General features: G+C 40.5%; 1 protein-coding gene across 4 annotated transcripts; it reads right to left on the reverse strand.

Moving 5' to 3' along the window:
* Positions 1–143: 143 nt before the first annotated feature.
* ptena (phosphatase and tensin homolog A) lies at positions 144–25,322 on the reverse strand. Of its 4 annotated transcripts, XR_009790750.1 has the most exons (11): positions 24,504–25,322; positions 11,460–11,544; positions 11,321–11,365; positions 11,199–11,242; positions 10,401–10,639; positions 7,711–7,960; positions 6,291–6,359; positions 5,797–5,963; positions 1,832–2,119; positions 781–1,229; positions 144–621 (listed from the first exon to the last, which is right to left on the reverse strand). XR_009790750.1 is itself a non-coding variant. In XM_061789721.1 (10 exons), the coding sequence occupies exons 1-10, from the start codon at positions 24,580–24,582 to the stop codon at positions 1,044–1,046; spliced, it is 1,344 nt and encodes a 447-aa protein (XP_061645705.1). In that variant the 5' UTR covers positions 24,583–25,322; the 3' UTR covers positions 144–1,043. The 4 variants fall into 4 exon arrangements, 3 of the variants coding, with proteins under 3 accessions (XP_061645705.1, XP_061645704.1, XP_061645706.1); XM_061789721.1 differs by having other exon boundaries at positions 144–1,229; positions 7,819–7,960; XM_061789720.1 differs by having other exon boundaries at positions 144–1,229.
* Between the last annotated feature and the right edge of the window lie 1,377 nt (positions 25,323–26,699).

Raw genomic sequence — 26,699 nt, forward strand, 5'->3', positions numbered from 1 at the left:
ATTTTCATTTTGGGCCTCTTTAGGAAAAGTCATCAAATTTCAAGGTTAAAGAATTATATTTAGGGTAATTGCTGTAAATTTGACAGTATGTAAGGGTGAAAAGGTCGCGCGGACAAGATTTCAAACACTCGTCTCCCCCGCTGTTTTTTGTGTATTATATTTTTATTATCTTAGGATAAAAAAACATTAACAATTACATGGGATGCCTTGTTCTGCATAATTTAAACGTATACACAGTGGGAACAGGAATGGCAATGCTTTTAGACATCATCACAGCCTCTTCATAAACCCCTCCCCAGCCCGCCCCACCCCTTGAACCCACCCCACCCCCCCAAACCCACGGCCCGCATGCAGTTTGCACTGCACAAAGGCCAAAAAAAGTCACGTGAGACAGCCTGCAAAGAGCACAAGAAGCATTCACAGTAAAGGAGGAGGAAGAGGGGAGTAAATGATGAGAGGAGGAGGGGAGTAAAAGATGAGGAAAAGGAGGAGGGAGTGAAACAAAGTGACTGCAGCACTGGCCTTGGTTTGGACAGGAGAAGGAGCAGCATTGTCCCGAGTAGATCGTCCTTGACTTCAACTCCCGTCTCTCCTGATTGTGGTACTCTCTCTTTCCATTGTCTTTGACACACACACACAAAAAATCCTTTATATATGAATGTATATATATGTATATACATATACATATGTATATATATATATAACACATTTGTTTTTGTTTTTTTTTGTTTTTTTTTATAGCTACAGCACCTTTTTCCCATCGGGCAACAGTGTCAATACCTTGCACGTGGTTGATGGCCGTGCCAAAAGGGAAAAGAAATAAACAAAATTTAAAAAAAAACAATATATTGGTCAGGATATTCATCTTTTCCCCATAAAATTGGCATTTGACATGATGATATTCTATTGCCATCTGGGGTGGGGGGAGGGTAAGGGACAAAAAGGTTCTTCTTTTAAGTTTATATTCAAGTTTTCTCCTTTTTTTCCTCTCGCTGTATAATTTCTTCTCTTGCTGTTTATTTTTTTTTCTTATTTAAAAGAGTTCACACTTTTGTGATTTGTGTGTGCTGCTCTTCGTCAAAAGGTTCATTTTCCGGATCAGAGTCAGTGGTGTCAGAGTATCGATAATGGTCTGGCTCATTGTCGCTGACGTCCGGCGTGACAGATGTTGAAGTGCTCGCCTCTGAATTTGAAGGCTCCTCCACGGTTTTTGTGAAATACAACTTCACCTGTGGAGGGGGAGATAATAAACCCGACATCAGTAACTGGCAGGTGTTGTGCAGGGGAAAAAAACAACAACAACAAAAAAAGAGTTATGATATTGACAACACCTGGAATAAATATGTATACACGGTAAAAACAAAGTAACTTGCAAGTTATGGAGAATTGTTGTATGCTCTTTACGTGTTGCTGCGCCATGAGTGTTAATGTAGCAGTTGTGTGGAGGTTTAGAATTATTGCGACATCTATGCTAATTTGTGTTAGCCCGTCTATGGCGTATTGCCTTATATGTTAGCATTAAGCTAGTGGACTTTCCCCTCATTACATGGTTTGGATCAACATTTTGGTGTTTAAATTTCAACGAGGAGTTACAGAGTGATAGAGCAAGTGTAATATTTGAGTGAAACTTAAGTCATGTACAAGTAAAGTTTGCGCATTATTAAGTATTGGTACTCCGCATCGGCAAGTAACCAAATGCAAGTACTTTTATTACAGGTATGTCTGGAAAAAAGTGGCATTGGTGCATCCCAAGTATTTACACTTTACCAAATTTGAAAATTAAACCAAGTGTGGCAGCTACACTATGAAAATCTTTCATGACAAAGGTTACCTTGAAGTTTGGCGAGAAGTAGCGGTTGGCTTTGTCCTTATTCGCCTTGTCCAGATCATTTTTGGTCAGCGTCAGGATGAGGTAGTCCCTGTCGCCGCCATCCCTGCCGCCGCCGACGCCTCCGTCCCTGCACTCTGCGCTGCTCGGCGGCTGCAGCTGCTGCTGTTGGACCTGGCCGCCGCCCTGCTGGCTCTCAGCGTTGTTCACCGCGCCGTTCTCCAGCTTCTCCAAGCCCTCCTCTGGCCCGGGGATGAAGAAGGTGTTCACCCAGAAGTGAAACATTTTGTCCTGGGACGGAAAAAAGGAAATTAAGTGTATCATTCAAACAAAGACGACACACTTTACACTAAGACATGAGTCACATGAATCTAATGAGATGAAATGCAAGAGCTGTATCAAAAACATCACATTTTTCAACCCAGGTGCAGGTCGTGGGTTGCGTTCTGTAGTCCAGAGTGGCAGCACTTCATCACCAAGCCACCGAATGCCACTTTTCAAATCAGTGTAGTGTCACGATTTGGCAAAATTCATAACGGATCGCTCACAGACATTTTCAACAAAAGGGGATAAAATATTAACTACATTGTGTAATTTCACACTTGATGGGGGGCAGGCACTCCAGAGACCAACTCTTTGTATACAAGCAGTTAAAAAGTCAATTTTCCATCATATTAATATGACCCCTTCAATGTCGACGTGTGAATAATGGAATCTATAAAATGAGATCATTACAGTTACTACCTGACACCCTTTTCCTAGCAGGAGAAAAATGATAACATTAATTTGAGGGAGACATTTATTTGTTATTAAGGGGACTTTTTGATTGCTAGTATACAAGTAGTTTAGTCTCTGGGGGGGGGGAGCAGTGGCTCATTTGCATGACAGAGGACCACCTCCATAAAAAAAGTGGCATACAGTCCCCTCCAAAAGCATTGGAACGGCAAGGTCAATTCCTTTGTTTTTGTTGTATTCAGATCAAAAGACTAATATGAGACAAAAGTTCAGAATTCCAGTTTTTATTTCATGGCATTCACATGTAAATGTATGAAACAACTCAGGAGAGAGCAAAATTTGTTTGAAGCCACCCACTTTTCAAGTGAGCAAATGTATTGGAAAATGTGACTGATGGGTGTTTCTAATTGCTCAGGTGTTGCCTTTTAGATTGATTGCTTAAACATTAGATAGTGCTTGTTTTTGGCCTTGGGTTTCACCTGTGAAGACTGCATTTGCTGTTAAGCAAACGAAGACCAGAGAGCTGTCAATGGGAGAAAAGCAAACCATTTTGAAGCTGAGAGAAGAGGGAAAATCTAACAGAGCTATTGCACAAACATTGGGCATAGCCAATATAACGATTTGAAATGTCCTGAAAAGGAAAGAAACTACTGGTGCCTAAGGGTATCAACAGCAGTTGACGACAGAAACAAAGTGAGAGCTGTGAAGAAACACCCAAAGACAACAGTCGGTGACATCACTGCCAACCTTCACGGGGCACGGGTGAAGGTATCACAATCCACTGCTCAAAGAAGACTTCAAGAGAAAAAATATACAGGCCATACCACAAGATGCAAACCACTCATCAGCAAAAAGAATCAGAAGGCCAGATTGGAGTTTGCAAAGAAGTAGAGAGACGAGCCACAAAAGACTTGGAGTTTCAAGTTTATGGACTGATGAAACAAAGATTAACCTCTACCAAGGTGATGGAAAGGCCAAAGTATGGCGAAAGAAAGGATCTGCTTATGATCCAAAACACACAAGCTCATCTGTGAAGCATGGTGGAGGTAATGTCATGGTTTGGGCTTTCATGGCTGCTTCTGGAACGGGCTCACTCGTCTTGATGGGAGCAGCAGAATTAATTCTAAAGTCTACAAAACCAGTTTGTCTGGCAATTTACAGACAAATGCGTCCAAACTAATCAGGTGAAGCTTCATCATGCAATAAGACAATGACCCAAAACACACTGCCAACACAACAAAGTCAATCACTGGACCTTAACCCAATAGCATTTTATCTTGTGAAGAGGAGATTGAAGGGAGAAACCCCCAGAAACAAACAAGAACTGAAAGAGGCTGCAGTAAAGGCCTGGAAAAGCATTTCAAATGAAGAATGCAACAGTCTGGTGAAGTCAATGGGTCACAGGCTTGATGCAGTTTTGCAAGTTAGGGTTATGCCAACAAATCTTCAATGTTATTCACTATAAGTTAATTTAATAATGTCTATTCCAATATTTTTGCTCACTTGAAAAGTGGGTGGCTTCAAACAAAAGGTGCTCTGTCAGTCGTTTAACACATCTAGATGTACAACCCCAATTCCAATGGGACCTTGTGTTAAACAAAAACAGAATACATTTGCAAACCATGTTCAACCTATATTTAATTGAATACACTACAAAGACAAGGTATTTAATGTTGAAACTGATAAACTTTATTGTTTTTAGCAAATAATCATGAACTTAGAATTTCATGGCTGCAACACATACCAAAAAAGCTGAGATAGGTGGCAAAAAAGACTGAGAAAGTTGAGGAATGCTCATCAAACACCAGGTGGGTGCCATGATTGAGTAGAAAAGGAGCTTCCCTGAATTGCTTAGTCATTCACAAGCAAAGCTGGGGCGAGGTTCACCTCTTTGTGAACAAATGCGTGAGAAATTAGTCGAACAGTTTAGGGACAATGTTCCTCAACGTTCAATTGCAAGGAATTTAGGAATTTCATCATCTACGGTCCATATCTTCATCAAAAGATTCAGAGAATCGGGAGAAATCACTGCATGTAAGCGGCAAGCCGAAAACCAACATTGATTGCCCGTGTCCTTCGATCCCTCAGGTCGGCACTGCATCAAAAACCGACATCAATGTGTAAAGGATATCACCACGTGGGCTCAGGAACACTTCAGAAAACCAATGTCAGTAAACACAGTTTGGCGCTACATCCGTAAGTGCAACTTGAAACTCTACTATGCAAAGCAAAAGCCATTTATCAACAACACCCAAAAATGCCGCCAGCTTCTTTGGGCCCGAGCTCATCTAAGATGGACTGATGGAAAGTGGAAAAGTGTTCTGTGGTCCGACGAGTCCACATTTCAAATTGTTTTTGGAAATTGTGGACGTCGTGTCCTCCGGACCAAAGAGGAAAAGAACCATCCGGACTGTGATGGACGCAAAGTTCAAAAGCCAGCATCTGTAATGCTATGGGGCTGTGTTAGTGCCAATGGCATGTGTAACTTACACATCTGTGAAGGCACATACAGGTTTTGGAGAAACATATGCCCCATTGAAAATGTGTGGCGCATTATGAAGCGTAAAATACGACAACGGAGACCCCGGACTCTTGAATAGCTGAAGCTGTACATCAAGCAAGAAAATGGGAACGAATTCCACCTACAAAGCTTCAACAATTAGTGTCCTTAGTTCCCAAACATTTATTGACTGTTGTTAAAAGAAAAGGTGATGTAACACAGTGGTAAACATGACCCTGTCCCAGCTTTTTTGGAAGGTGTTGCAGTCATAAAATCAATCAATCAAGTTTATCAGTTTGAACATTAAATATCTTGTCTTTGTAGTGTATTCAATTAAATATAGGTCGAACATGATTTGCAAATCATTGTATTCTGTTTTTATTTATGTTTAACACAACGTCCCAACATCATTGGAATTGGGGTTGTAAATACCATGAAATAAAAGCTGGAATTCTGAACTTGTATCATACTAATCTTTTGATCTGAAACCCAAATGTCTTCAGTTTACAACAAAATTAAAGGAATTGACCTTGCCGTTCCAATACTTTTGGAGGGGACTCTACATGTTACCAAGACACCCGGGAAATGTTTTAAATTGTGAAAAAAAAAACAAATGCCTTAAAAAAATGAAAAAATAAATAAATGTCTTGTAAATTGCACACATCAGTGTTGTTAACATTGGAGGTTGTGTAAAAACAACAACAAAAACAAGAGAACCCAAGCATCCACTGACCTTCTTCATCATCTTGTTCTGCTTGTGGAAGAACTCCACTTTGATGTCGCCGCACACCGGCAGCGGCTGTGGGAACTCGAAGAACATGTGCTTGTCCTCGCGCCGGGTGTGGGTGGGGTTGGACGTGTGGATCTTCACTTTGAGCTGGTACACAACGAACTGGGGATCTGCAAGAGGCGGCGGCGAGGACACCACACATAGGAGGCGTGATCGTGAGGAAGGAGCTTTTAGCGCGGAAGATGAGTGAGGATACCAATGTGTTATTATGTGAGTGAATACATGCAAAATCCACCAACACTAAAAAGAGAGAAATAGAAACATGCTACACATAAAGAGACCCAAAACCAGAGATGCAGGACCCTATTCTGATAGCTTGGTCTTATCCTGCCAGGCAATATGACTTCTACCTAAAGGCTGGTCCTGGCTACAGATGCTGGATCTCTGGGGTCTGGTAAAATAAAATGAATTGAAAAATTGATGAAATGCTCATTTACCCCAATGCCAATTCCCTTTCTTGAAGCCCTGAGGGGTCGGCTCACTCCTGTTTTTAACGGTACTGTCTCCTTAAGAGAAGGGAAAAGAGGGAGATGGTGGTCACAAATGGTGCCTGACTGTGTGTGTGTGTGTGTGTGTGTGTGGGGGGGGGGGGTTCTCCAGAGAGAGCAGAGCAGGCACAAACATGAGAGAGGTGGACACAAATATTTACAGATATATTTACACGGGGTGAGGGAACTCGCTCTTGACCTAAACACTTAAGGCAGAGGGGGGGAACCTGGGGCCCGTGGGCTATGTACGGCCCGCGAGAGCACACAAATAAAACATCAAAAGGTAGTGTTGGAAACAGTTGAAACACCCATAAAAGCTCTTAATGTGATAATTGTTTGTATGGCACTGGATAGCAAAAAAAAAAAAAAAACGTCAAAAGGATCTAAATCAGCTTTTATTCCTGTTGACTTACAACCTGGGGTGTGTGTATAACTCAGAATAGGTCCATTTTGTTTTTAAAGGCGTGAAAAAAGCAGGATTAGGTGTAAAGAGAAAGAATCCATACAGTTAAGAAGCCACATAAATCTTTACAGATGAGTTTTTGGACCGCCACATTCACATACAGGACAGATTTTGTGAGTTCCACATGTACGAGTTAACAAAAAAGGGTTATTAGATTTCATTTTGCCACCATAAATAGAGCAGACATATGCATGTACAGTTAAGCCCAAAATGGGTTGCTTTTAGACGGAAATGCCACAAGTGTTAAAAAAAATGTAAAAACAAAAACATGGCAAAAGTGTTTAATATAACTTCTTATAACTTAAGTCATTTTCTTGTTATTCCCAGTCAGAAGACACCTATTCAACAAATAAAGTCACTAATTTAATTCAAAATTGAGCCAGTGTATGGATTTTTTCATTTTTTTTAGCTTAACTGTATATTGACTGCACATGAAAGACAACAGAACATTGTTGATCAAAAAGGAAAAAATAATTCAACTTCAGTCTACCGATTTCAAGAAAATATAGTGACTGAATTAACAGCAAAGTGTGGCGTTTAATACTGTAGCCCTGTGTTACATTCATCTGGATGTAAACCGGTGCGTTAGTGTCCCTGAGGTTATATTACAGTCTTAAAAGTATGTAAGAGAATTCCTGTGCATTGTAAATGATTAATATTACGGGCATGTTTATGTGTAGGAGCCTCCCGAGGTAGCAGTTTCCTCAGCAAACTGCTAATAATAAGTAAAAAGCTTTATTATTTAAAAGGTCAAGTCGACCTAGAAGAGGAGTAAAAGTAGAGGGCCTCATCAATAGGAAGCAGGCCACGAGTACGGTGCTCAATTTGTTTCCAAAAAGGATGACAAGCCCCTCTCCGGACCCACCGTGTCTCACGGCACTAAAACGCAGCGTGGGTGAGCCTTACCATGCACTATGTCTGTGCACGTCCAAGTGTGTGTGGGTGTGTGTGCCCATGACCCAGTTTGCGGCTCCAAAAAGTTGAACATGAGCATATGTGGCGCATGTGACTCACTGCAGGTGCCCCCGCTGAACATGGGCAGCGTCTCGAACACCATTTTGTGGAAGAGCAGCGCCACCGGCTTGTACTCCAGCTGGTTCTTCAGTAGGTAGCTGTAGTAGTAGACGTAGCGGCGCTGGCTCGGGATGGTCACTCCCTGGTAAAAGCACAGCGACGACAGGTTCAGAGGACAAACACACGAGGCACCTGTCGGCCACTTTGGTCTTTCTTATTCCCGTGCAAATATTTACTGCAGAAAAAAAACGAACAACTGAAATGTGCTTTTAATGCGTTTAAACACCACTCTTATCTGTTTTAACTTGCCTGTCGCCTGTTTATCGTGGGGGATATGTTCCAGACCCACCCACAATAGTTAATAATCTGCGATATAAAAATACCACATACATTTTTTTTATGCCGCCTAGAGATACGAGTTTAATTCGCTACTTGACCACTCTCTTAACTCGAAACATCTTAAATCGTCATCCCATTGAAATTATTTGAAATACCATTAATCCGTTCCACTGACCCAAAAAACTATTCTAATAGGTTTTTAATGAAAGAATTGCACTACATAATATTGTACTTTATAAAAAGATACAGAAATGGCATATTTAAATAGAATTAAAAATAAAACAGTTTTTGTCACACTTTCTGTTTTAATTCAACGCACATTGTGCGGCTCATTCTGGTGTCTGCGCCTTGGCCACCTGGGGGTAGTATAAAACAGACAGATATACATGGACACAGAGGAGACGTAACTCCTTAGCAGTACTACTTCACCGATGATAAACGGCACCGCTAATACATCTATATTGTCTGTCTAGATGTGCTGCTGCACTGTTGGTGTTCAAGTACCCATTATTTGAAGGGTTATAACGCCACTACAGAGATGCTAATTGTTGGCTATGTCGTTTCCCATTATTTGCTAGCATTAGCATCAAGCTAACAGACAGGCAAAGCCATGTGTTTTTTTAAATATATAATGTAATTCTCTTTGTTTAGTTTGACAGTAAACTTCAGCTGGGAGTGGCAATAAACAGCTTGAAGGCTCTTTTTGAAGAAAATGTATTAATTCTGACAAGCTGCAGCTTGTTGTGAAGTCAGTTGAGTCATTGCCACCATACAGTGCTCGTATCTCATTTGCAGCAAAAAAAATAAAAAATAAATAAATATAGGCCGAAGGCCGACTCTTATCTGGAAGAAAATCAGAAGTCGTGTCTCAAGGCATCACTTCATGTTTTTAAACAACGTAAACATTAAAAAATTACTAATTGCAAGAGGAAAATATATAGAAAACACTACGTATTGTAGCGTTTGTGTAAACATGCATTTAAGAGGCGGGGCCTGGTAGAGCTGCATGAATGTCAAGGTGAGAGCTGTGGCCGACAGCAGCTTCTGCATGAGTGTGCTCACTCTGTTTTACTGTTCTCCCAGCTGCTAAAAGGCACATCGGCAACCAGAGCCCAGTCAATTAATTAAATTGGCATAGGTCAATGTTCCTGATGCATCAATATTTTTGCTGAGCAGGGATTCTGTCACACCGCTCAGCCTCACACACAAACACACCGACCAGCGAAGTGCAGCACACTTCTCCCCCCACTCACCCACTCGGCTGAGAGAAACAGCATTTTTTTTTTTTTTTTTTTTTTTTAACTCCATGGTAAGTTGTGACTTTGTCAAACAATATAACAGTACATTATAGTGTCCCATGACAATAACGTTCCTCGCAGAAACACAATGTTAGGGCACGTCAAGGTGAGCATTCTAGTTTCTCTCCATTCTGTGTCTTCAAAGTAGTAGTATTTTTAGTTAATTTCGCTTCATTGCACGGTGGTTAATGTCTCTGAATGTTATAATGTTACTTAAAATTCTGCCTGCGCAGTTAATCAATGTTTTTTGTCAACTACAGCTTCAGCCCGGACCAAAATGTCTGATTTATTTTCCCTTTATCATTCAGCGGTTCACATCTCTTTATACTTGTATGAGTTAGCAATGTTAAAACGTTACTAGAAACATTGCCAATAGTTAAAGGTTTTGTGACTGTGACAGTTTGAGCCTGGACCAAAGGAATTCAATTTATTGATTTGTATTAAATATACATTGGTTAACGTCTCTTTATACTTGTATGACAGTTAGGAAGGTTAAAATGCTGTCTGTAGTGTCAGATTTTTTGACAGCGAGCAGTTTGAGCCTGGACGAAACAAATTCACTCGATTAGTTTAACTTTTATTTTATGTCTCTTTACAACATTAATACGTTAAAATGTTAATTACAACATTTCCTGTTCAGTTACTAAAGGTTTTATGATGACGACAATTTGAGCCTGGAACAAATTAATTCACTTTTTTTTTGCCCATGGCAAAAATGGTTATAAACATAAATTTGTAAGTCAAACAGCACCAATGGAACTATTGTGTTTGACTTTGGAGGTGCTAATGTAACTTAAAACTGACTTTGGAGGTGCTAATGTAACTTAAAACATTATAATTACATATAGTATGAACATAGTTTTTTTTTTTTTTTTTTTTTTAAATCACACTTCTTATGGGGAAAATGTATTGTGATCAGACCATGTTCGTGAAAGTAGACCACACCTTCTTGTCCCTTGTCCTGACTTCGCCGTAAAAGTCGAGCGCCTCTTGGGCCTCCAGGAATTTGCCGCGGTGGAGGAGATAGGCGCAGATCATCACCCCGGTGCGGCCCTTGCCGGCCTTACAGTGGATGGCCGCCACGTGATTGTCGTCCTCGCTGAGCCACTGGTCCAAGTCTTCGCAGAACGGCTTGATCAGCTCCAGCTGAGGGGGGTTGTGGTCTTCGAAAGGGTACTGTGCAACTGGGGGAGGCAAGTCAGACATTTAGGTGAGAATTTACTAACCATGTGAGTCATAGAATTACAAAAGGGGTGGAAAACTTTGGGTAAATGCCTGAAAAGTTTCCAGTAAATTTCCATGCGACGTAAAGCTGCGGAATTTTGGAAATATCCCAGATTGGAAACTTTCCATGGGAATTATCTGGGAATTGAGGATAATTTAATGGAATGTAATCTGTTCCTTACTGTAAAAAGGGTTGTGTACTTTTAAAAGGGGCAAGGAGAAAAGCAAAGCAAAAAATTGTTTTTTAGGACTGAAATATATGTCAGAATTGTTGATAAATGGGGATTTTCTTATTCTTAAAGCAGATACTTGAGGATCATCTATACGATATGTTCACAAATCAGATCTTCGAATTCCCTATTAAGAGCCATCCATTAATTTAGGTTCATTCTCAAATTCCTGTTGATTCCCATGGGAAGCTTGTTTCTTTGAAAATTCCCGGAATTTTGCAACCTTAGTGAGTCATGAGGTGTTACAGAAAGTGTGGGCAGAGGGGGCAAAGGGTATAAAGTGGCGTACCTCTGCAGTTAAATTTGGCAGCGTCGTAGTGTCTTTCTGCGCAGCTGAAATGTGAACAACATTCAGTCAGAAATCAGGAATGAGTAAACAGAAAGTGGAAATAAACTGTGAGGAACACTTACAGGTTGTAGATTTTGTAATGGTTTTTATGCTTTGAATCCAAAAACCTGTTGAAGGGAGAGAGTCAAAAAGGAATACAAAGTTAGGAAAAACAAGATCAAGTCAGAGCAAACATTTTTCAGCAGGAGTGCAGCAACTCACCGTACTACATCATCTATATTGTTTCTGTACACGCCTTCAAGTCGCTCTGCTGGAAAGCCCATGGCTATGATGTTTGGGTAGATATCTGTTCAGTCAGGGGAGGTTAAGGAATGGTGCAGCGTCTGTGGGCATGGAGCCTTTTGAATGGCGCTTTTGGGCAGCGACGTAACAATGAATTACTTGTTTCAGTATTTAACGAGACATCGCCATCGCTAGGAATTCGAGCACACAAGTACATGAACGCAGGCACGGGCAGCAGACCGTGACAAAGTTTCGAGCCGACGTCAATATCACCGTGTCATTACAGCCGCGGTTAGATGAAAACGCAGGAGGGACGCTGATCTGTGTGTTTGTGTGTATGTATGTGCTGGCGTGTTGTGACAGATGGCCTTGACGGTGAGGATAAAGGACAAGGAAAACTGCACTCCTGCCCGAGCCCGGGCCACATGTGGGCGCATGAGAGGAGAGTCTCCGCTCTGTGACCTGCGTGTATTTTTAGACCACAAACGTTATATCAGCAGGGCTGCAACGCAAGAGTATCTCTCGCTGGAGTTCAGTTTGCATGCGTTCGGAACACTTTACTAGGTACAGCGGGTTCCCAGGGGCAAATATCACATGGTAGTCAGTTGAAACAGTCAAGGTATGGTAGAGACGAGCCACCTGAAGCTCAAACTGACTCATAAAGTGTCAGAATGGGGAAGAAAGGTTGAATTTAGGAGGCTTTCACACCAATAGTTAGTTCACTTTCTCTTTTCTGAATGGGTTGACTGGGTTGTACATGGTCCCATTACCTTTGTTTTTGCAGGGCCCACAAATTTAAGCAGGCGGCACAGTGGACAACTGGTTAGCACATCTGCCTCACAGTTCTGAGGACCGGGGTTCAAATCCCAGCTCCGTCTGTGTGGAGTTTGCATATTCTCCCCGTGCCTGAGTGGGTTTTCTCCGGGTACTCCGGTTTCCTCCCACATCCCACAAACAATGCATGGTAGGTTGATTGGAGACTCTAAATTGCCCGTAGGTGCGAATGGTTGTTTGTTTATGTGCGCCCCGCAATTGGCTGGCGACCAGTTCAGGGTGTACCCCGCCTCTCGCCCGCAGATAGCTGGGATAGGCTCCAGCATGCCCGCGACCCTAGTGAGGATAAGTGGTACGGAAATGGAAAAAGTTAAGCAAACCAAAACACGTCTATACAATTACAAACCATACCAGTTTTGGTGTATGAATGAATGAATAAAATGGCAGGAATAAACAACGTGCACTACTTACAAAATGTTGGGGATTTCGAGGTTTGGGGTGAAAACCATAAAACGCAGTACAACCTTTATAAGTGAACTTAAACTGTCATCTTTACTTTTGAATGTCCAACTTTTAAATGTTTTAGTACTTTTTGCAACACCATTCTTTTTCCAATGGCGCTGAACAGCAACGCAAGTGTTTGAGTCAAGTAAATTTCCAAGGATGTCCACCTCTATGCCTTTCTGTGACTCTTCCACTCTCTCTGTTGCAACCTGCTGATTACACTCAGTGACACTCTTGAGCTCAGGGGCCACTTCCCTCTGAGAAAACCCTGAACAAAGCCTTGCAATGGAGAGGTACTGTTGATTAAGTGTTAGGTGTCATCTTGGTCTCATGATGTCAAAATGCAGGACTCTTACAACACCAATTTTAAATGAACCTGTTCAATTAATGAATTAAACAAATTGTACATTTTACTGCTCAGCTCCTTGTCAAAGAACAAGTTGCGCAAAATGTTCTGAAACATTTAACAGCTGGACGTTCAAAAAGAGAGGGTCATATTAAGTTCACCTAAAAAGGTTAAAGGGCATTTTAAGTTTATCCTAAAATGTCACCCCAAAGCCCAACGTATTGTGAGTAGTGTAGGTAGAGTTGTGCTATACGATAACTAGAAAGACAAACGACAAGACTACGACACACTGAAGTATAAAAGGTTCGGTAAAATCACCCGTTTACTAGCAGGGTCATGATTAGGCCATCTATGGTCAAATCTGATGGGTTCAATTGAGATTTGGATTTCTGTGTCTGGAAAATTAACTAGAGTCCAATTTAAACGGGCTCAATAGTGACTTTGAATGTGGTATGTTTGTTACAGTCGAGTATTTCTGTCAGTGCTGCTCTATTGGGATTTTGAGGCATGATCATCTCTGGGGTTTTACAGAGAATGGCTCTGTAAAAAAGAATCCACTGAAAGGCTTGAGAGAAAATGCCTCGTTGGTGGCAGAGGTCGAAGAATCTCCTTTGAGCTGGCAGAAATAACCAGTCTTGATGAACGAGCTTCGGAGAAGAGCACCTCTCTACAGCAAAGCCCGAAGAGAACGAACTTTGGCATCAGAGGGTCAAAACCAGGTGGTTTTGTCATCAGCATAAATCCAGAACACAAAGGCTAAAATTTGATCAGGATGGCATAAAAAGGACAACAACCATTTCTAGTGAAAAGTCCGGTTTAGCATGCAACCATTCTACCTGATACCGGCTCCAGTGGTTCTTTTGACCCCTCAGAACCAACAGTAATAATATAGTTCTGTTCCAAAGGCAGCGACGTAACCCGAACATGAAAGCCGGAACACGCAATAGTCCATCACAAACATAGCCAATGCAGTCGTAGTCATAATTACAACATTTGTATGAAAAACACCTAGGACAAATGTAGAACATTCAAAGAATAACCAGAAGTACATCAGAAACTGAGCGGGCCTTCTTAGACTGCACAATGACATATTCTTAATAAATTAACTTTACAGATTAGCTCATTGCGTGATATTTGTCACCACAAAATGATGTATGTTGGGACCGTCATAAATCCAGGAACCCCTGTACTGGTTTGGTTACATGACAGTGAGTCTCCAGAGTTACATCAAAAGATGTGGTGAAATACGACATTGGTATCATGGACGTCCATCAACAAATATGTATAAACTCTAAGACATGATCATATGCACAAATATTTTATCTTTTGATTGCAAAAAAGGGGGGCCCAATCTCATGCCCGCAAGGTATATCTAATGGAGTGGCCAGCGAAAAAACAGGCACGCTCAACATGAAGAAAGGGCTACTGCCTTGTGAGCATCTCGACTGCCTTTTTCCGAATGGCATGATGTCATCGAACAGGGCTGCAGCACAGGGAAGAAGGAAGGGGCGGGGGGGAGGGAGGGGAAAAAAATAAATAAATAAAAAAAAAGCAATGGGAAGCGTCAGGGCCAATTATACAGTGACACACATACGCTCTTAAAAGAGGAGCACATCAGTGTCAGGTTGCCGTGAAGAGAGAATAATCAAGTTGGCGTAAGCAACCGCCGCCGCCTACCTGAAAGTGAAGTCTGCTCACCGCCGTTAAGCCGAGGGATTTCACACTTTTAACCAGTGACTAAAGGGCAACCTTTTCTCACACTTCCTGTGTCGAAAATAGGGAAGCTCAGTGTTTCTAATTGGATACGTCGTTTTGATGTTGAGCTGCTTCTTTTTCTCCTCCCCGCATGGCTGTAGAGCCAAGTTAGTGAATGTCAAGACCCCTGCTAAGAAAGTGAAGCAGAAAACGCACACTTGGATCTTTGCAAATTGTGTGCACAAACACAACTGGTTCGTACACAACTGTGTAAGACACTTTTCTAAGAGAAGGAGCAGCCTCTATCAGAAATGTTGAGAAAAGAACACAGGGCGTCTTTGCTTATCAGCCAAGTTCTGTTCCTGTTAAGTAACCCAAAATTATATGTACGTCGGAACACCGTAGGTAATCACTAACCTAGGCCAAGTCATAACTACAGTAAATATTAGTATGAAAAACACATTGCCCTTAAATATAAAACAAAAAATGAAAAGTACGATGTTAACTCAGCATGAAAATCTATTCTCACGCTGCTGCACGAATTAGTATATTGCACGCTGTTCGCCACATCAAAACACCGGAAGTGAAGGGTGTGCAAATGGAGTCAGCAGAGACTGGGTGGAGTGTTGTTAGCTGCTAGCCAACACGGCTATTGTGTGTTTTTATTACTTTACATTAAATGTAAAAACACACTTTTAGACTCTGGAGTGCCAGGAAACCTTACACATCAGAACCAGAAATTGAAAAAAAAAAAAAAAAAATTTCCAGGCGGTCATTTTTTTTCTCCCATTTCAACTACTGCTGACAAAAACCCAATGTTTTTTTTTTTTAAAGCGGTCAGGAAACCTCACACCCACGAGGAGCACACATCGATCCAAAAACAGCAAAATAAAAATTTAAAAAAAAAAATGTAAAACAAGGGGGCGAATTTGACTTTTTGCCACTTTTAAGACTGTTTAAATATTTTAAGAATGTTTCAATATTACTAAAAACAGTGCCTGTAGGGTTCAAGAGTTTCTAAGATTGTGACAATGTGTGGAAGTGGTAAATTCAATTTTATTTCCAATGGGGAAAATTTTCTACTATTGCGTTCCACTGTTCAGAGTTTGTATATTTTGATAAAAATGGTCACCCTCCATAAGATGAACATCCTTAATTGCCTTGCTCCTGTTTCAAGCAGTTACAGAATTCCAAGAGTGGATGGATCCCTTAACAGTAGCCAGTGTACATACGGAACAATAATCCCAGCCATGCATCAAAGCATTTATTAGAAGTCAAACACAGCATTTCAGAGCCTTCTAATAACCCTTGGACCTACTGACAAAGTGATCCCAGTCAGGCTATTTAAAGTTTTTTTTTTTTTTTATTATTATTATTATAATTTTTTTTTTAAAGCTCAACAGCTCCCAGAAGAGCCTCAGCCCAGGGCATGGAGGGAGTGAGGTGAGGTGGAGGGGGGGAAATCGGGTTCTGCAGCTGGGAGGAAATGTACATGCAAGAGACCCCTGACGGAAGCTCCGAGTAGGAGGGAAAGCAGAAAAAAAAAAATATTCTGCCATTTCAGGAACGCCTTCTTTGTAAAGCCAGCCCTCGCCTGGCTGGGTTCTATGCATACGCCAAATCTGCAACTGAGAGTGAGGGAGAGTGGGAACCGACAAGCGAGGAGGAGGGGGGAGGTGTGTTGGTGCTAGGGTGTGTGTGGGGTGGGGGGGGGGAGACAGGAAAGGAGGAGAGCAGAGGAAAGGGGGCAAGAATTAGAGTGGGAGTAGTCAAGAAAAAGAGCAAAGAGGAGTGAGGAGGTGGGCCGATACAAAATCACTTCTTAACTCCACTTTAACTGTGTATTACATAACTGCATATTGTTTCAGACGCCGTGTCAAATAGCGATAACAAGGGCCTGCATTGTAAAAACCAGAAACGGACAAGACCCCCCCCCCCCCTTTTTTTTTTTTTTAGGGACATGCCTCCTTCACCACAAGCTAAATACATATGCAACAATCACTTTACAATGGAGAGAGACATGACACATTTCATCAGATAACATTTGACTGAACTCCGCAAAGTACACAGTTCTGCAACAAAAACCACAGTGATCAGACCAACCATGTGAGCACACGACTGAGGCTTTATAATACAAAAAAAAACAGTTAAAACTATGGCTCCGGCTATTGCGTATTTTCAATTATCCCATCGACTATCGGCTAAAAATGTATTTGGCATCCTTAAATAGTAACGTGATGTGCAGGTATGTTTTTCCACCTGGGGTTGACATTCTCACATTATACTGTAGTATCTGTCACTTTGTGTGTGTATGGCTTTACAAGGCGGGGGCTGGCCTGGTGTGTGACGTGGACGTCAGCAAATTAGAGTGTAGAGGTGGCTGGCAATTAACTACCAGTCTGCGTGTTAAGTGACTCTGCCTGAGTTGTAGCCATGGGCAGATCGTGTATGAATTACGTTTTTTCTTCTTCCCATCTTTTCAATGATGCGATTGAAATCGCACCAGCGACTGTGTTGATCCTCAACCACTTGTGTGGGCATTACAATACGTTCCAACTAGCGGTGGTAGGTTGTATAACAAACCCCAATTCCAATGAAATTTGGACTTTGTGTAAAATGTAAATAAAAACAGAATACAATGATTTGCTAAATCTTTTCAACCTAGTTTCAATTAAATACATAACATAAATAAGCTATTTGTTCAAACTGATCAAGGTTATCATTTTTGGGAAATATTCTCTCATTTTGGATTTGATACCTGCAACAAAAAGAAAAAAAAAAGATGGGACAGGGGCAACTAAATAAAGGGGGAAATTTGAGGAATGCTTATAAAAAAAAAAAAAAAAAAAAAAATACCTGTTTGGAATATTCAACAGGTGAACGGGTCAATTGGAAACAGGTGAGTGTTATGATTGGGTGTAAAAGGAGCATGCTCGAAAGGCTCAGTTGTTCATAAGCCAGGATGGGGTGAGGTTCACCACTTTGTGAACAACTGCGTGAGCAAATAGTCCAACAGTTTAAGAACGTTTCTCATTGTACAATTACAAGAAATTTAGGGATTTCATCATCTACGGTAAATAATATCATCAAAAGATTCAGAGAATCGGTAGAAATCTCTGCACATAAGCGGCAAGGCCAAAAACAAACATTGCACGCCCATGACCTTCGATCCCTCAGGCGGCACTGCATTAAAAAACGGCATCATTGCGAAAAGAATATTGCCATGTGGGTACAGGAATGCTTTAGAAAAACATAGCCAGTAAAACATTTCATTGCTACAAATACAAATGCAAGTTAAAATTCTACCATGTAAAGCAAAAGAACACCCTCAAAACGCCATCGGCTTCTCTGGGACAGAGTTCATCTGAGATGAACTGACACACAGTGAAAAAGCGTGATGTAGTCAAATGAGTCCACATTTCAAATTGTCTTTGGACATAATGGACATTGTGTCCTCCGCACCAAAGAGGAAACGGACCATTCGGATTTTTATCAGCGCAAAGTTTAAAAGCCAGCATCTGTGATGGTGTGGGGGTGTGTTAATGGACACGACATGGATAACATGCAAATCTGTGAAGGCACCATTACTGCTGGAAGATGCATACAGGTTTTGGAGCAACTGTGAAAGAGTGCAAGTAATAGACCCATCTCCCATTGAAAATGCATGGCCCATTATGAAGCACAAAATACTACAACGGAGACCCCACATTGTTGAGCAACTTAGTGCCACCAAACTAATTTTTATTTTGTTTCTAAATACATTAAACATGTTTGAATTGCTGAAAACATGCAAAGACTGATACAATATTGTACTGAATTGCTGAGATATGGCTTAAAACTATCACCTAAATTTTCCTGATTTTGTGGGCGGGGCTAAGAACTAGCCCCATGATGTCACGGGGCTTGGGCATATACCCAATATATAAACACTGAGCGCCCTTATTCCATGGAATTGCCATTCAGCAGAATTGCACTTCTTTGTTGATAAATAACTTGACCCAGTTCTACTAGTATAGCGTGCAAATGGCAATAAAACTACGCCCGCAACAACAAAAAAATACATCTTCCCTTAAGTGTAATGTGTTTTGTGTTATTTGTGCTATATGTCTAGCCCTCTGGGAACACGCACATTGTGTTACGAGCCAGCAGGCGAACTTAACCCATTGCCAGCACGACAGCGGTTAGCGAAGCCGCTGGATGTCCAGCACAACAGCGTTACGTGTGGCTGTCAGCCCGTTGCCTGCCGCGGGGCGAGGAGAAGGGGTAAAATTCATCCATGGGGACCAGTGCGAGTCGCGCAGCTATGGCCGCTTATGCTGCACCCTTCAGCGGCTACAGAAGCACATTGACCCGCTGAATTTCAAAGGAGGGAAAATTCTCCTGCTGGTGTGGCTTATGGTCATAATGCCAACTCAGAGGCTGCTTCTGTACAGCCTGTGAATGTGTGTGCAATCTCTGTCGCTGGAAAGGAGCCATGAGAGAAGGAAGTACGTGAGAAGTATGTGTATTAATTGACAGCTGAAAGGTCCGGGAGGTGGGATTTTCAGAGATCTCAGCGACACGCCCACAGCGTCTGGAACCTGAATGAATGTCTCAATTCTTGACCATTTTGAAGCCCGATTTCACATACTTTTGTACCCATTCATTCATTGTCCTGCTTGTTAACGAGACTCTTTTCTGTGATATGTCAAATTTACAAAATATTTTTTTGGGGCAGTTTGGTTGCAGTTTAACTTGTACATCAAACAAGAATGGAAATGATATCCACCTACAAAGCTTCAAACATTAAGTGTCCTCAGTTCCCAAACGCTTATTGAGTGTTGTTAAAAGGTGATGTAACAGTGGTAAACATGCCCTGTTTCAGCTTCTTTCAAACATATTGAAGGCATCAAATTCAAAATAAATATTTGCACAAAAAAAATAGTTTATCAGTATGAACATTAAATAACTTGTCTTTGTAGTGTATTCATTTGAATATACTGTAATTTCTCATGTATAATGCGCATTTTCTTCCCCAAAAATTGTCAAGTCAATAGTGCGCATTATACATAGGTATAGGTGAAAAAGACTTTCGCATTTTATATACGTATGCTGACATCTAGAGGTTATTAAAAAGCTGTACACTTTCATTCCAATATGCCACCGCCCTCTAGAGGTGATGAAAAAGTTGTCATTATAGTATGCCACCTATTGGTAATGAAAAAGGTGTAGCCTACACTTTCATTCCAATATGACAGGGGTTCTTATGACTGCATATACGTAGTTGTGCTCATAAGTTTATATACCCAGGCAGAATTTGTGACTATTTTTTTTTATTTTTTTATTTTTTTTACATAGGACTGATGACTGAACAACAACCATCATTCATTTCTTTATGGTTATGTTTTGTTTACTGATAATTCTTTCCTGAAATGCTTGACACTTGAATTTGAATCCCATTAAAACAAAATTAAATGTATTTACCCTGGTCCTTCATGTTTTCTTTAAAGAATTGTAAACATCTTACAAATTCTTCCTGGGTAAACACACGAGCACAACTGTGTGTTTTCTCATTTACTAAATAAAAGCAAGTAAATAAAAACAAAGTATTCTGTGTTCAAATAAAGTGCTTAACTTCAGAATAATTATTTGAAAAAAACTAACAAAATACAGATAATACTTAATGTTTTGATCAAATTGGTAAAAGCAAAATCATGCATTGTAAAAATGCATTATACATAGGTTGAAGGGGTTTCCAGAATTTTGAGGTTAACTCATCATACATGAGAAATTACGGTAGGTTGAAAAGGATGTGCCAAATGTATTCGGTTTTTATTTACGCTGTACTCACCATTCCAACTTCATTGCATATGAGTTTAGTAAAATAGCTAACATTGTGACCCTGTGTCGGCAATCATAGACATGCCATTGTGGGACGTTAGTTCTGCTTTGCAGTTTACTGCAGTTTTTTTTTTTTTTTAAGTGTGAAATTATCACAAACTTCAGATTCTCTGTCTTTTCCACAGTTTTCTCCTAGGTCACTGCCAACGCGCCCAACTTATTTCAGAACAGAATGGTGCATGAGTGTGTAGTAAGATTAGTTATTTGATTAACTGTTCCAGCCCTAAAAATTACCAATCAAAAGCATGTTAAGTTTGTCCAAATAAGGGCTGGACAGTCGACTACATTTCTATAATAGCATGGAAAATTTGTATGTAATTTCTTTAAAAGGAATGGGAGAATATCTCAGAATGTTCTGAACTCCTGCTTTGCTAATGTTCTCCAATATTGTCCTCAAGGAGTTGTGCCACAGCATGGATGCAGCTTGTGTCATGTTTGCCTTCTTTAGACTGCAAACTAGTTTGAAATGCACTTCTGCTAGATTACTAGATGCAGTCAAGTACTCCATTCCGATTGCTACAAGACACCATTAATCAACAATCAATTCCACCAATTAAACGATTGGTAAGCCGCTTCCTAGTGAATACCACTATCCAAAAGCGCCCATTCAAATTTTAAAGCAAGATCATTAGTATGTGTACTGTTTCCCAAAAGGACAAAACCCAATTATTGTGGAAAAAAAACACCATTAACACACAGAACACATTACAGCTGGTTGACCATGGACCATAACCTTATGATTAAAATAAAATAATATTCCAGAGAGCCAAACTAGTATCTAATATAAAGACTTTGGGGGGAATAATACACCAGTAGCACAAATAAAACATCACAACTGGTTGACCATGAACTCTGTCAAGCTAATTTCATGACTTAAAAAAATAAAAATAAAAAATAAAATTAAAAAATTAAAAACAAGGAAGAATAAAGCAATTGAGTTGGGGGTTTGAACTACTGTGCCAAGTCACTTACAATTTCATACATTTTCTATAGCGATTGTCCTCATTAGGGCTGTGGGTGAGCTGGAGCCTATCGCAGCCGACTTGGGACTTGAGGTGGAATACACCCTGGACTGGTCCCCAGCCAATAGCAGCATTTACAACGAGAGGGACATAAATGTGGCAATGCGTGAATGTAGAAATTACCAGAAGTCCAAAAAGGGGGCTCTTCAGGCTTAAACTAGGTGAAATTCAAAAGATATTTCAGGACCATGACCATGTTACAACTAGCAGGCAGACATCTCCTTTCCCAACACAACCCAATGATAAAGGATAGTTCCACCAATTCTGACCAAATGTTAATGACAAATTTGTCACACTCGCTACAAAGAATGTCGGCTAGGGAACAAATGCATGGACAATTAACCAGAACCCTGATACAGTACAAGTAAGACTAGCGAGACAAAAAAAAGCTAAGGAATGAATGTAAAAATTACCATCATGCCCAAAACTATTTATCTTCAAGCAATCCAATTTAAGACAACTTCGACCAGATTACAAATATTTGTCAAATGTTTCTGGATAGTTCTGCAAATTCTGATTACACAAATGACAAATTTGATATTTGTCACAAAGACACAATGGCAATGTTTGCGTCTGGGAGACGTGATTTTTAAGGCCTTTGAACAACTGACCAAGTGTCATTGTTGATGATAATGAAGACCTTAATGGTGGAAAAAAAGGGAATCACATCCAATGTATGGCTGCAAAAACTATCAATTTCTACTCATCTATCCTACATCGTAGGCAACGCGATTGTACAACTAACCAGAAACCTAAGAGTTGCATGTATAACTAGTAAGACTTAAAAAAATAAATTAAAAAAAGGTAAAGCTAGATGCCGCACCAACCAGCTGCACAAAAATGTTCTAATGAATGGCCAAACACAGTACAGTATATCTTCAGACTTATGGTAGTCCTATTTAAGACTTTTTAGGACCACTTTGATCACATTTAAGACCTTAAATTAACAAACATAAAACGTGATCACACTACAAATATCTGGGAAATGTCTCCTATACCAACAGAATTAACTGAATGATTATGGATGTACCACCAATTTTAATTAAATGTAAACGACAAATGCATCACATTAGTAACAAAGAAAAAGGTGATGACAAGTTTGCATCTTTGGCATTTCCAAGTCCTTTGAAAGACGGCTTTAAGGACCAAATGTCATTGTTCAGGATAACCAAGGCCTCAATGGTGAAAACATCTAAAAACAATCATTGTTAGCTTCCACGATTATACCATGTCTACACGGGTACACATCCATGTATAACCCAGAGAAGTCAAACTACAAAATGTTAAAGCTAGAAGCAGTACCAATCAGTTGCACAAAAATTTGCTAATGAATGTAGAGATTACCAGACGACCAAAACAGAGTATCTTCAGGCTAAATAGTCCAATTTAAGACAATTTAAGTCCAAGTCGATGACGTCCTGCTGGAGTCACCTTTCGTTATTTGAGAATCAAAATGCATTTTTTATCATCATCATAACAGTATTTGCTTTCATAGTTTATCAGAATAATAATTGGTGCCTGTTGTTTTTAAAATGTTTTTTACTTGTTCAACTCTGTAGCATATATTTTGAGTAACTACTGTATCGCTCAGTCACGTGTAACTACTGTATTGATATATTATGTGCTGTACTAATTTATTATTTGTATTGTAGATTATATGTGGACCCCAGGAGGATTAGCAAACTGCTACAGCACAAGTTAATGAGGATCCTTTTAAATAAATAAATTTGTCACATTTGTTACAAAAGGAACTAAGGAAATGTTTGCATCTTTTGCAGTTTTGAGGCCTTTAAATGACAGATGTAAGAACAAAGTTCCATTGTTGAGGATAACAGACCTCAATGCTGGAAAAACGTAACAGAAATCTATGAAAAATACACCACTGCCTGAGAAATCAATCACTTTCCACTCATTTTACCACATCTACAAGGGAACACATGCCTGTGTACAAATGACCAGATGGCCAAACCCAAAACTTTAGTGTTAAGATCTTACATTAAGAAAAAATAAATAAATAATAATAATAAGGGACCAGGATGCAAATCAATTCTTTTCCACCACAACCAAATGATTATGAATCGCTCCACCAATTCTGATCAAATTTGAATGACAAATTCGCATTTGTGAGAATGAAAACATGGCCAGTTAGTTTGGGTCTTTGCCAATTTTGTCCAATCACCGAACGACTGATTTAAGGACCAATAGTCAGTATGTCTAACATATATGGCAAATGCCTCCTTTTTCAACATAACTACATGACTACAGACGATCCAACCAATTCTGATCAAATGCAAATTTGTCCTATTAGCTACAAAGCGACTACGGAAACGTTTGCATCTTTCAACAACAGATTTATAAGAACCAAGATTCATTGTTGAGGATAACCAAGGCCTCAATGGTGGATAACCTAACCTAAACCTATGAAAACGACATTAGTACCTGATAAATCAATCCATTTCCACTCGTTTTACTACAGAACACATGCATGTATGAACCAGATGTGGTTCTGATACGGTTCTCGCGTAGAAATAACACCAAGTGAGCCTACAAAACGCTAAAGCGTGATAGAAGCAGCACCAGCCGGTTACCTTGTATTTTATTAAGCACACACTCGGTGTCCAGTAGGACGGGAATTTCCTGCTGCGATATGACGGTGACATGAGTGCACGCCGCTTTGACAGATCCACCATCTTTCAAACACGCTTGATGACAGCCCGAGCTAGCTCCCCTCACATTTCTCATAGCCCGCCTGTAGTAATAATCATAATAATAGATGCGGCGTTATGGATGAGTAAAGGATACATGTTAGGTCCAGGTCGAAGCCGTCCTCCTGGTATCTCCTTTTGTTCCGGCTGACAATTTCTTTAATAATAGCAGTCATTGCAGCGGCTGACAGGAGTCTATTACGGGTAAATGATGAAAGCAGGCTTTTTGGTGGTCAGGTGGTAGACGGTGGTTCTGCTCGGTAGGTCGGGGTAAAGGGGAGGAGGGGGGGAAGGGGAGGGGGAGGAGGTCCTCCTCGGGGCTAGCCAGCCGAGCTCGTTGGGATTAGACAGGCTTCCTCTGGAACATAAAGACGGGCCTTGCTCGGCTTCTCCTCAGCGAAGGCCCGACTTTTCCAATCCCGCGGTCGCTCTTCCAAATAGTCCCCAGCGACATTCACCCAGTTGTCCAAAGAATAAGCCTCGGGTTCGGTCCGAAGCGAGAATAAGAGAACTCACCGGTAACCCCTGAAGGAGGGGGCCCCCCCCAGAAAAAAGCCCGTATCCAGTCACTCGGACGGGGGGTGTGGGGGGGGGGAGGGGGCGGTTGGAGCTAGGCTAGCTCGCTAGGCTAGCACGCTAGCTAGCAACAATGGCTAGCTCCGTTTTTTTTGGTTTTTTTTTTCGATCCAAAAAAGACCTCCTTAGCGATTCAACATTGTCACCGAGCGCGCGTCAAGAACATCGCAGGTCAGGGGAAAAAGTGACAGGCTCCACCTCAGATGTATACAGACTATACAAGGATCAGAAATATGCACAGATTGCTTTGACAGCTCCGTCCCGGGGAATCATCTTTCTTTTTTCGTCGCTCCAGCTGAACTCAGGCTCCCATCATGGCCTCCGCCGAGGAAAAAAGAAGCTAGAGCAGGCTGGGCTTTTAGTACATGTATTCCTCCGCCTTCGCCGTATAGTCCCCTCGGTGCGGTTCAAACTGACCGTTACGCCGTCAATCAACCAGACATAAACCTTATAAATGAGCATTTGAAGGTAACTTAGATATTATATTATATTTGAGGACAAAAGTGGAAAATAATTGGGTTAATATTTGATTGCGGCGGAAGGATACGAGAGGTAAGCACTCGACGGCTCCCTTCTGTCAAAGTGATCACGTGTGACTGTAATTAGGGAAGTTTCTCACATAAATGTCACTTTATTTGGCGCTTTTTTCCCCTCGTTCACAACTGTGTCGTTTCACTTATTAAAATATGTTAAATGGATGATTTTAATAATAAACTAATAATTAAAATGCTCGTTTTTCAATTGTAATAATTTGTATTATTTATGATTAATTCAATTATAATTATTCATACAATCCATGTTAAAGGTCAAATTATTTTACTAATATTATTTTATTTTATTTTATTGACAAGAAATCTATTTTACTCATGGTGTAGAGCATGGGTAGGCAACCCATGGCTCCAGACCCGCATGTGGCTCCTTCATCTTTCTGCTGTTGTCTCTCTGTGTCTTTGAAAAATATATTTTTTAATTTGAGTTCACTCGTTTTTCAAATTTGTTATGTTGAGCTTCTAACATTAAAATAAAATGTTATTTTTCTCTGTTGCTCAAAATGTGAATCACAACCACCGATGTGGGACACTGGTGCCGAGATTTATTGAGCTATTCGACCCTGAGTAGGTGAATCGTGCATAAATTCAAGAAAAGAAAAAAAAAGTTACTGAAGAAACCATTAAATGCCACTGGCTACATGAACTATATATAAAAAAAAAAAACACGCCTCACAGATGACAACTTAGAATCGTGTGTGAAAATGAAGGTGACATCTAAAGCCCTGATGTGCCGACACTGTTTTGGTTCGCTGCAGTTTTGCTTTATTTCATAAATACGAGGTGGACTCAAATAGACATTGACTATTTTATTTGAAAATATGTTTCAACCAAGCGTCTTTTTTTTCATAGTTCAGAATGTTTTTATTACATGCAGAAATACAATTGTATTGTTTCTGTGGCAGTTCATGGAGTTCGTAAATGCAACAAAATATAGTTTTGTATACATAAAAGTAAAGAAAAAAAAAGGTGTGCAGTGTTATCCTCTATGGAGTCCTTAAAGGGACATGGAAAAAAAGAAAAAAGAAACGTGTTCCTCATTCGAACGAGAAACTTTCTCGTTACAATGAGAAAGTAAGGATAACTACTTACTTTAGATGTCAAAAGGGTTGTCTGGCTCCCGTTTGTTGTTGTTGTTGTTGTTGTTGTTTTTTTTGGGGGGGAGGGGG

This window comes from Phyllopteryx taeniolatus, chromosome 11 (assembly GCF_024500385.1).
Source record: "Phyllopteryx taeniolatus isolate TA_2022b chromosome 11, UOR_Ptae_1.2, whole genome shotgun sequence".
Lineage (NCBI taxonomy): Eukaryota > Metazoa > Chordata > Actinopteri > Syngnathiformes > Syngnathidae > Phyllopteryx > Phyllopteryx taeniolatus.